Source organism: Phaenicophaeus curvirostris, chromosome 1, assembly GCF_032191515.1.
Source record: "Phaenicophaeus curvirostris isolate KB17595 chromosome 1, BPBGC_Pcur_1.0, whole genome shotgun sequence".
NCBI classification, from domain to species: Eukaryota; Metazoa; Chordata; class Aves; order Cuculiformes; family Cuculidae; genus Phaenicophaeus; species Phaenicophaeus curvirostris.
In genome coordinates, this window is record NC_091392.1 from 181,050,860 (window position 1) to 181,061,739 (window position 10,880).

The window sequence follows — 10,880 nt, forward strand, 5'->3', positions numbered from 1 at the left end:
GCACTTACCTGTTGAGAAAGACTCTGTTTATGCAGGAGAATCAATCATCAATACCGACTTATCAACATTTTAATGATCGCCTGTAAGGACCCCAGAAATTATAACATTCAGTCATCACAAGAAGACCATGGAAAAAAATAATGGGGACCAAGAGTCCCTGTGGCACGTGCATCTGGGGTTGACAGTGACACTTTGGGGTACCATTAAACTGTTTGATTCTAGTGAGTCTAAAGGAGAATTTTAGGTATCCTTATGAAGATACTGAGGCTACAAGTGCTGCAAGCCATCTCATGCTGGTTCCAAAGTCCATTGGGCCATGACAGTGAGTAGGTGACTGTCTCCATCTCCCAGAATAGTTTAGAAGCTGCAGAGCTCAGTGCAGGGCAGACATTGAGATATGTTTTAGCTTGCCAACACACTCAAGACCAGACCAGTAGCTTTCTTCTCATACACATCACTGAGGAGATGTCTGGCTGTCACAATAAATTATAGAGCTGCGTGAAGCATGCTGCTGTGGCTGTTTCAGTTCCTGGGCTTTGTCCTACAAGACTGTCTCAGGGAAGCGAGGTTTATTTGCTGGTCTCTGCATCAGCTTATTTGGTCAATGCCCAAGAGGCAGGTAGAAAATGAGAAAATATCAGACTGTCTGCTTCACACTTCTCCTTGCTCAGGACAGTTTATCATAATGTAATCTAGGCCTAAGAAACAGAGAGATAAAGGATGAAATGTGCTGGAGGATCTATACGGACAGCAGCGTTAATAAAGTATAGTAAGGGTTAACTCCTCCTGTTGCAAGTTTCCTTCAGTCCTGTTACTTAAAGAGTTTCTTTTTTTCTACTTTAAGCATGCAACATGCAAGTAGAGATTTGCTTTGCTCGGAAAGCATGAGATGTAAAGGTACTAGCTATGGCTGAGGACATCTGCAGGCCTCCAGCCTCAGATGATGGGAGATAATCCTAGGGAATTACAAGGGTGTTCCCTGGGTCCATAGCCACTGTCTAAGTCCAAACGATGGGCTAAGTGTCCTTATCTCATCTGCTTGTACCTCTCAGTCTTCAATTACTCTATCAAATCTGATTGAAATCATCAAGTGGAATCAAAATTTATTAGAGGGAACAACCAGACAAGACCCGAAGCTAAGCTACACAAACATATACAGTGTGTTTCCACGGGAAGTCAGACTACAACAAAACGCTGGTGTTTGAAAAGTTACTAATTAAATTAATTCCTTAGTGAGCAAAATTTACCCATAAGCCCAGAACAGTAACTGAGAAATTCCAGTGCTCTTGAAACCTGCAATAGGAGAAAGAGGAATTACTAAAAGTATAAAAGCTGAAGCCCCTGTTGAGGCCCATGTATTCTTTGTTTATGCCACTACAGAATGTGCATACAACGTGTAGAGTTTGTAAATCCTTTAGGAATCCCTGAAAAATTAAGTGGGGGAAAAATAATTAGCTCCTCACACAAGGGCATAATAAAGCTAGTGAACATTTCTGACTTAATTGTGCTTTGTGGTAGAGTATAAGGGAAAGTTATCACAGCTGAATAAAATGCTAAACTCTCCTAGCACCAAAATGCCTCCTTTAATGTAACAGCAGGAATAAACCCCTCACTTCTAAAATATAGTTGACAAAAAGGCTTATAATTCATAAAGGTTTTATACACAATAAAAAAAAATTCAAAGCCTGTAAAGTTACTATGCATGAAATACAATCTAAATCAGGAGTTTAATTTGCACTTCTGCAGATCAGAGCTAATATTCCCATTGCATACAGCCATAATAAAACATATCATTCCACTGACAACAGAAGAAAACATTGAATGTTTTCATTTGGTTTATTTCATTTTCTTACTCATAAAGTAAGCCTTTTGCCACCTGTCAGTGCATCCATCCTCCTCAGCTGGAGGGCAGCAAACCATACTTGATGTGGTATCTATTCAATAGAACTGAAAATACTCTGAAAGTAAGGATCAAAATCCTTGTTTGTAGCCTTAACTCATGGGAAACAGAACCATATGTTTAGAGTAATTACAGTGAATGATAATAAGAAAAGTTGCTGAGGGAGTTTCAAACAGGAATACCTCAGAACAGTTAAACGACTGCAAATGAGTTAGGATGGAATTCAGTACAGTTGTGAGATGTACAGAGTTAGGAATTTCCAGTGGAGTTGTCTCCCTTTGAACTTCCATCAGGGTCTGGGAAGACTAGTGGCTTGATTTAGCTGCCTAAATCAGATATCTAGTCCTTCTTGGGATGCTCATTATAGCCTGCCTGGCCTAGGGTCACCTAAAACAGCTTGAGAAGCCTATATTTATCTGAACAGCTCTTACATTGACTAGGTCTGCCCTGTGATGCGAGTTCCTATGTTGTGTGTAGATGCACGTATCGCTGACAGCCTCATTTAGGTATCTGCAGCCTGGATCCCAATGCCACCACTCCAGTCTGCGCAGGCAGGAAAGTTGGTTAACTTTGTGTTTCCGTCTTCTGTAGGGCCATGTCAGGGAGGGGCTGCTGGAGCCCCCCAAGAAAAGAGAAATTACTCTCCCCTCTATCCATCTGTATAGATGCATATTTAGGTGATGCATACAAATCTCTGCTTTGGGAGATGAAATCTTGCCTTATGCAGACCCTGTAAGCCCCATAAACTAGGACTTATCCCACCAACTCCTGATCCCCATCACTTACCCCTAGGGCTCATTCCAAGACTGCAGAAAAGAGATTGAAATTGGGAGCCTGAGCTCATGAGATGCTTGTGAGAAAGGTGCTTCAGTGGCAGCCAGCCCCATGGCCTCTTGCAGCCACAGGTTTCCACAAACAGAGCTCTGTCTCATGGCTGGAGAAGGTGGCATCTAGAGCAGGACCTAAGCCCTTTGTAAAGCAAACACCTTCTTCAACAGTGATGTTTCCTTCCAGGCCAGTTTCTGTTTGAGCAAGAGCCCAAGGGGATTCCCTGAAGACCCTGAGATCTACCTTCACAAAGAGGAGGTGACAGCAGCTCTCCAGGCAGCTGATGCAGTATTGGCGTGGCATAACAAACCCAGTATTTGGGGCTCCCTTTGCATCTCTTCAAGAACCTGCTGTATTCTGGGCTGCAGGTGCCAAAAGATATAAATTTAGACCTAGTGTGACAATGGGTGTAAGCTGGGTTCAGAACCAACTCGTCTTGAAGCTGTAGTAAATTTGGCTTCTGGCTGACATGTGAACAAGCAGACTCACTTGTGCAAACAATCCAGTTTTGTTGAAATGCTAGGCCTATATTTGATTCTCCTGATGAAAATCCACTTCAGAGATGTGTTTAAATTTTAACTGTCCCGAAGGATTTGTGAGTGAGATGTGACATTATTTGCTTGGGCTGCACGAGTATCTTAAGTCTCACCAGGTGGCACTGGTGCTCAAAGGTTGACTCTGGACAGCACAGGGGAGGACAATGGGTCCATATAGGTAGAGTAGGGGTGTTCATATGGCATCCAGATACAAAAGCAAATTCTCAACACCTGGCTGGCAAGCTGCTGCTCCTGGTACACAGCTTTACTGTGCTGCAAATGAAGCTCCACTCAAAAGCATGGGAACATGTTGAGAATAAGTCACGTTCCCTTGCACTTGGGTTAGGCTCCAAGTTCCTTCAGCACAGCCTCTGGGGGAAGCACCTTGTCCCCTACAATAAGCACACTAGATGGCAACCCCATCCACAAGGTGTCTTGTATTTTCAAATTATCTTATTGGGGCAGCAGTTCCAGAAGTCTGTGGTGGGATTCACGTCACCATGAGTCAGCACATGCCTTTGGCCAGCTGAATTTCTCTCTGGACACTGCTGGCAGATGGTCACCAACATTCAGACAACTACACACAATGTGGAGCTGAATTACATCCCCATCTCATGACCATACTAACACAGAGTAACATGTGCCCTGCAGGCTCCTGTTTATGAAGTGTAGATGATCCTTGTAGATAAGGCTTCCTCTCCCCATGCATTGCCTGCTTGCCAAAAACACTGGAATAATAATATGAACTGGAACCTGGACGTGATTCTGTGGGATGACCCAGGGGACCAGAGGGGTACCGGGACTGTGTGGGGCTTTGGGTAAAGTTGCTGGGTGGCTCTCTGTCTCTCAAAATTTCTTTGTTTTCCAGGTGTTGCTGCTATGGCAGTGGCCACCTGTCGACCCCAGACAAGGCAATTTGGAGCTGAAAAGGCTTCTGAAAATCTCATCCATACACAGAATCCATCCAGATTTCCAAGTCCCAAGAGTGGCTCATGCTTTCATCCCAGGAATGGGCATGGAGAGCCTCCCACTCCTCATCCTTGAAAGAAAAAGTGTGAGGTTTTTTACTGATACGCCAAAGAGCAAAGTTTTATCCACCTAGTGTCCTTCCCAGGAAGATTGTTAGTGGTAGCAGTGATGTTGAAAGCACTTTTAAGTGAACTCTATCTCCATATTTTGCCAGGAAATTTATGTTGCAATGGGAAAGAACAAGGAGTTGAAAGCCGAAAGATCTTCTTTTACTCTTTGGCAATATAATATACTTTGCAAGAAGGAAAGAGGCCATTGAATAAAATCAGGAGAGAAAGAAATAATACATCCCGCTGCTGCAACTCCATGGATTAATTGCAAGAGTTGGAATGTCAAAAATTTATACCCAAAGGTTTTACCACGTCACTGCCACACATGGTGTTTATTGTGCTGTTTGCTGGACTTGTGTCTCCAAAACTTCTTGTCTAGAAAAGCAATGCTTTCATTAAAGTTCAGAAAGCATTTGACTAAATAGCATTCTTTCCATCATCAGTATTTTCCAGATACAGTGTCAAATGGGGAGCTGTAGCAGGAAGATATAGCACATAATAATATTCTGGAAAGAAGAAACAGCCCCTGAAAGAAGGAATGAAGAAAACTGAGAGAAGGAGAGAGCTTTCCACAGCCCAAGAAAACCCATTTGCAAAGAGGGAAACATCTCATCTGGGAAGAAGAATAACAAGAGGCTTACCAAGATAGCGAGACTTTTTTAATGAACAGGATTTTATCTGAACTATTATTTTATTAAAAAAAATAGATTTTAAGAACTTCAGACAAGGAACACAAAAGCCATCCCACAAGAAAAAAAGTATTTTGGTAGAAGGTGCTTCTAGCTGAAGTACGTTGACCTTTGAAGGTCTGAACAAGCCTTGAAGCAGAAAAAGCTGAAACAAATCTACAAGAATTGTCTCCTAGCAATCATGAAGGTTTTTAATCTTAGGTTTTTGTACAATCATCTCAAAGTATCTCATTCTTTCTGTGTGTCCTTATTTCCTATCTGGATAATTGTTTTTACCATAAAACAAGATGGATTGCTGAGATGAATGTGGCTCAAGGTCACACAGAGAGATCACTGTGCCTCAGTCAAGCACTTTATAACCAAACAGAAACTAAACAACCTCCTCTAAATTTTAAGACAATTTCAACATAAAAATAGGGACAATTTTTTTCAGTTAGTAAAGTGCTTCTTTTGCATCCTGCAGTATCAGGGGGTGAGATGCATTTGCAATATCTATAATTAAAATACTGCACGCTTTTACAGAGAAGAAATTCAACTGACCAAAATGTCAAAGACTAGGACCATAAATCCAGGTTAAAATACCTACTCAAAAGACAGGCCTCATTTTCAAATTCAGTCACTCACCACTTCTTCTGAATGACTTTAGTAGGAGCAACACATTTAAAAGTTAGGCTACTCTTTTAAACCAAGCTTCCAGGTAGCTTTAGGATCACAGGTTTACTTTCGAAAACTGGCTGGACTTGGCTGTATCTGTGCACAACTTTAGCTCCACCTGTAAGTTTTTCATGTCACTGTTATGGAGTTTTATAAATGCTAAGTTTTCCAGTAGTGTGACCACATTTACTAGACATATTTGGGGCTTTAGTTTTTTGATGATAAGAGATGGTACAAGTAAGAAGACTAACAAGAGTCATACCAACTAAAGACATTATTTTATCAATTTCATTTTACAAATATCCATCAGACCTTACTCTAGCAAGACAACTGATCTAAACTGGCATTGGACTTGTTAGCCATTAATTCTGCACTCTTAGAGATGTCTGCAGAAGCTAACTTGCTATTATTTTGATGACAATTGGAAGAGTGTTTGCAGACTTGTGGAATAAAATTATATAATTTAGTAATTTTCTGCGAGGTAATAGTGATATTCTAATTGAAAAATGTACTCTGTTATAATTATCCTACAACTTTATAAGCCTGACTCAGGAGCACAGTAAAAGACCAAATAGGAATTTTTTTTACTGTACCATGTAAGAAAAGTCTGCAAACATTTTATTTGCATCACTTGCTGCACATTCAAGAGATGGAATTCACATAATAGCAAAATGGTTTCCTGATCTAGTCTGAGGCAGGATCCAAAAGAAGCTTTAGCCACGTAAATCAAAAACAGACTTAAAGGCGAGACTCACATATACACATGGGTGCCTAATGCCTCGTATGTATTGGGATATCTCCGCTATCTAAAACTTGCATATTCCAAAGATGTAGATTTCATATCTGTAATCTTCTGCCAATCCATCTGCAGACTGATTGTATGCTCTTGGGTGTCTAACGTGGCAGTGGATGGCTGTGTTTAGGCACCTGGTTTGCTTCTTCCATGTTAGAGAGAAATCGTTTTCATAAGCAATTATCCAGCTAAATGCTGGAGGGGCAGAAAGGAAGAGGAATCACAAAATCATTTAGCTTGGAAAAGGTCTTTAAAATCATTGAATCCAACTGTAAATCTAACACTACCAAGTCCCACTAAACCATGTCCCTAAAATATGATATATGAAGAAATGACTCCTTTTTTCTCCCTGCCCTGGGTTGCTGCTCCTCCATCAGCCCTGTTTTCAAAAGCAATTCTGTTCTGCCTTTCCAAACAAACCAGTCTGAAGTTGCTGTGGAGGGCAGCCTGCCCCCAAGACAGGCTCAGACCTTGGATCCACAGGGTAGGGCAGGATGGGAACACCTGGAGTTTCCTTGTGGATTAGCACTAGGAAATCCTGCTTCTGCACACAGTTTTCTAGGAGTATCCCTCTGTCAAATACTGACGCACATTAGCTCTGGCTCTTCAACTCTGCTGCAGCACCAACACCGATTTGCGAGCATGTGTGTCCTCCACGCAGACCTCTGGCTGGTTTGGAGAAGACCTCTTAGTGTATAATCCAAAAGCTGCCTCACCCTCACATTGCTAAGAGCAAAACTAGGCAGAGTAAAAGCCCGTATGGCTGCCTACCACCTACAGCAGTACAAGTACTGGGTTGAGCAAGGACTATGTCAGAGCCCATGCAGTGCAATAGGACACTGGATATGGACACAATTTATCTAGGCTACAGAGTACCTCCTTTAAAATACCAGTAATATATTCCAGGCAAGAAAGCATGGCAAAATTAGTGAAACAGAAGCAACATCACCTTCTTTTTCAAAAAGAGATAGTGTATTTGAGGTTGTTTAATGGGCTGGCAGCAGGTGCTAGACCTTACGTGAATGGCTGGAACTGACCTTCTGTTTCCCCAGTTGCTGCTACCTACAATCCCTGGGAGCAAAACCACAACACATCCTATCTACTGACATTTCTGCTGTGAATGAAGAGGAACTGCAAACGTGGGACCCCAAAGAAAGTGCAGGGAGAATGGAGCCATGTCAGAAACCCCTTTGGCAGAGGAGAAATGGTTGCTGCCTCAGCAGCGTCTCTGAAACTCTAGTAACAACAGGTTCCTGGCAATTAGTTTGTGGCCTATTTATACACCTAATTTTTCTGGCCTTGTAGGCATGTGGTGTGGTACCACTAACTCCCCCAGATAAGACAGACCTGCTGGGTGTGCACGCCATTTGTTGCTGGGATCTTTCTCACATCAAGCAAAGACAAACTGGTGGGACCAGGAGCTCCATGAGAGCAAAGTTGAAGTTGCCTGCCTTTCTCTTTTATCCTCTCTGAGCACCTAGGGGAGCCCCAGCTAGAGCAGGAGGGTTCAGGAGCCAGGAAGCAGCATGAGGAGGAAACAGCAGAACCAAAATTATCATATATTCACCCAAAATTTCTCAGCAAGTGCCCCCAACTTGCAAGAGTTCATCACAGCTGCTGTGAAGGAGCCATCCACCCTCTAGCCTTTTCAGTGGTTGTGGAGCTGGGGAGAGGCAGGAGCTGGCCAGATGTTACTTGAAGACACCTTGGCCATACCCAAAATGCTGAGGAAGAGAATGGGACATGTCACTGCCAGTGTCCAGCTCATCTTTTGGAGAAGCGGGAAGCTTGGGATGAGGACTTTCTATGTCTCCAGCACAGCAAAGGTGTGATGACCATGCCACACGCTTGTAGGTCCAGGGGCTCAAGGGGTGGCATGTTTGCTAGGGTATGTGGGAGGTGTTGTAGCTTGGGCTGTCTGTTCGTTCATCCATCCTGTCACCATGCCTTGGAGCTGTCATGCAGGCAAGGGGGGCTCCCTGCCTTCCTGACCCTCATGCAGAAGAGGCAAATATAGCCATTAGTTGCATTGAATCTGCAGAGGCCCCTGGGGCCTTTCCTGATTACAGTGAGGGATAGACAAGCTCATAATATATTAATAAGCAAGAGTTTTTTATTTATAAGGCAATCTGCTCTTTGCTATGGCGCTGGAGATACTGTGCAGTAAATCATATTAAATCTAATGAAATGGTATAAATAAGGAACCAATTTTAATCCTTGTAGAATTATCAGGTAGATTAGTGAATGGAAAATTGGATTTTTGTTTTCTCTTCATTGTTCAATTTTCTTGGGATTCTGGAAGCTGTAAATTTTTGAGGGGAGTTTATTTAGTGTTTGATAGGAATGGTTGGACTCGATGATCCGGTGGGTCTCTTCCAACCTGGTTATTCTATGATTCTATGATTCTATGATTCTATGATTCTATGATTCTATGATTCTATGATTCTATGATTCTATGATTCTATGATTCTATGATTCTATGAAGGGGCAGGAGATATAGCCAAGGGTCACAAAGACGAGAGTGCCTTGAGCACCAGAAGGTAAAGGACAGACGTTTCTGTGCTTCAGACTGTGACTCACTGAACGGGGCCAGGGGGAGCCGCACAGTGCTAAAACTTGGTCCCGTAACAGCCCTTAAACCCTGGAGCACCTGGAGTCACAGTGGGCAATGACCTAGAAAAATCCCTGCCTTTGTCCTATGTGGCACAAGTTGACTTTCAGGTGCCACCACAGTTTGTGCTGAGTGATTCCTGGGCAGGGTTTTCTTTTTCATTCATGGTAAACATCTTAGTCTGCACGCAAACTGTAACTACTGCTGCCAGCTGGTGTCCTGCTCTCTGACTGCACCTCCCACCAGCAGAAGTTCATTGTGAAGCTGCAGGCTGAGAAAGCCTTTCAGGAGGTGATTCAGAGTTTCCAGAAAACAATGAAGAGCTTTTGGAAGCTTTCACAAGAGGGCTTTCAGAAAAAAAAAAAAAATCAGAGATTTCAAAATGGCCATCTAAGGCCATCTAAGCCTTTTGGGAGGAGGAAGCTGCCTTTCGGGAGGAAGAAAAGGCTGTTCGAAAGGAATCAGAAGCCTCCTGGAGGATGTATCATGACTTCTGGAAGAACTATAATGCTTTTTGGATGAAGGATAAGGATTTCTAGAAGGGAGATCATAGAATCATAGAATCATAGAATAACCAGGTTGGAAGAGACCCACCGGATCATCAAGTCCAACCATTCCTATCAAACACTAAACCATGCCCCTCACCACCTCGTCCACCTGTGCCTTAAACACCTCCAGGGAAGGTGACTCAACCCCCTCCCTGGGCAGCCTGTTCCAGTGCCCAATGACCCTTTCTGTGAAGAATTTTTTCCTAATGTCCAGCCTAAATCTCCCCTGGCGGAGCTTGAGGCCATTCCCTCTTGTCCTGTCCCCTGTCACTTGGGAGAAGAGGCCAGCACCCTCCTCTCTACAACCTCCTTTCAGGTAGTTGTAGAGAGCAATGAGGTCTCCCCTCACCCTCCTCTTCTCCAGGCTAAACAACCCCAGCTCTCTCAGCCGCTCCTCATAAGACCTGCTCTCCAGCCCCTTCACCTCATCAGTACCTGTGGGAGAAAGACAGGGATGTTCTGGATGAGAATAGAGTCCTATGGGCAGAAGAAGCAGCTCTGTGGGCAACTGCAATAGCTCTCCTGGAGGAGGGAAATGCTTTTTGGGAGAAGGAGGGCCTCCAGGAAAACAAAAAACCCTCAAAGGGTATCAGATGTTGATCTGGGAGGAGGCCTTTGGTTCTAAGAGGCAGGATTTCTTCAAGGAAGCCACTGTGTACAGAGAAAAAGCATAAATTTTTCTGCTAAGCTCAGAAATATGTGGGAAGCCATGTACACTAACGTGGATGCTTTATTTAAGCAGTACTGCGTTTCAACCAGTTCTCTGAAATTTTATATTTAGTTCTAGGCGTAAATCAGAGTAGTTTTTTTTAATGCAATTTTCTTTAAAGCCATTGTGCTTATGTTTTCAGGACACCATTTTCCTTAAATTCTGTAGTTTGAGGAATGAGGTAAATCACTGGTTTCCTGGCTGGTCACCAGGAGGCCTGTGGGTGAGTAAAGCCACAAGGAGATGACGGCTTAATGACTGAGATCATCTTCTGGAACTCAGAACAGCTCCCCCAACTCAGTGCAGTTTATATCAACAGAGTCAATGCCAAAAAAAGGTACCAAAAACCAATAACCTTTGGTTCTCCTATAGTTAAGAGTCACAGATAACACTCCTGAGTCTTAATGAGAAAACTTGTGCTCTTCCACCAGGTTTGGGCTCTGACTTCTCATTTAACTTCCCGCTGATCTTGGAAGCGTAATGGGAACATTTACCCACTCAGGTGAGCCTCCTGCATCTGCTGTTTGGGTGAG

General features: G+C 43.2%; 1 protein-coding gene across 1 annotated transcript; it reads left to right on the top strand.

Annotated features, from left to right (window-relative positions):
- Positions 1-8,620: 8,620 nt before the first annotated feature.
- CCDC70 (coiled-coil domain containing 70) lies at positions 8,621-10,312 on the top strand. The gene is given in 6 exon segments (XM_069849842.1): positions 8,621-8,642; positions 9,302-9,411; positions 9,413-9,475; positions 9,477-9,626; positions 10,071-10,212; positions 10,215-10,312. Coding segments are annotated over 6 exon segments (585 nt in total).
- Positions 10,313-10,880: the final 568 nt, after the last annotated feature.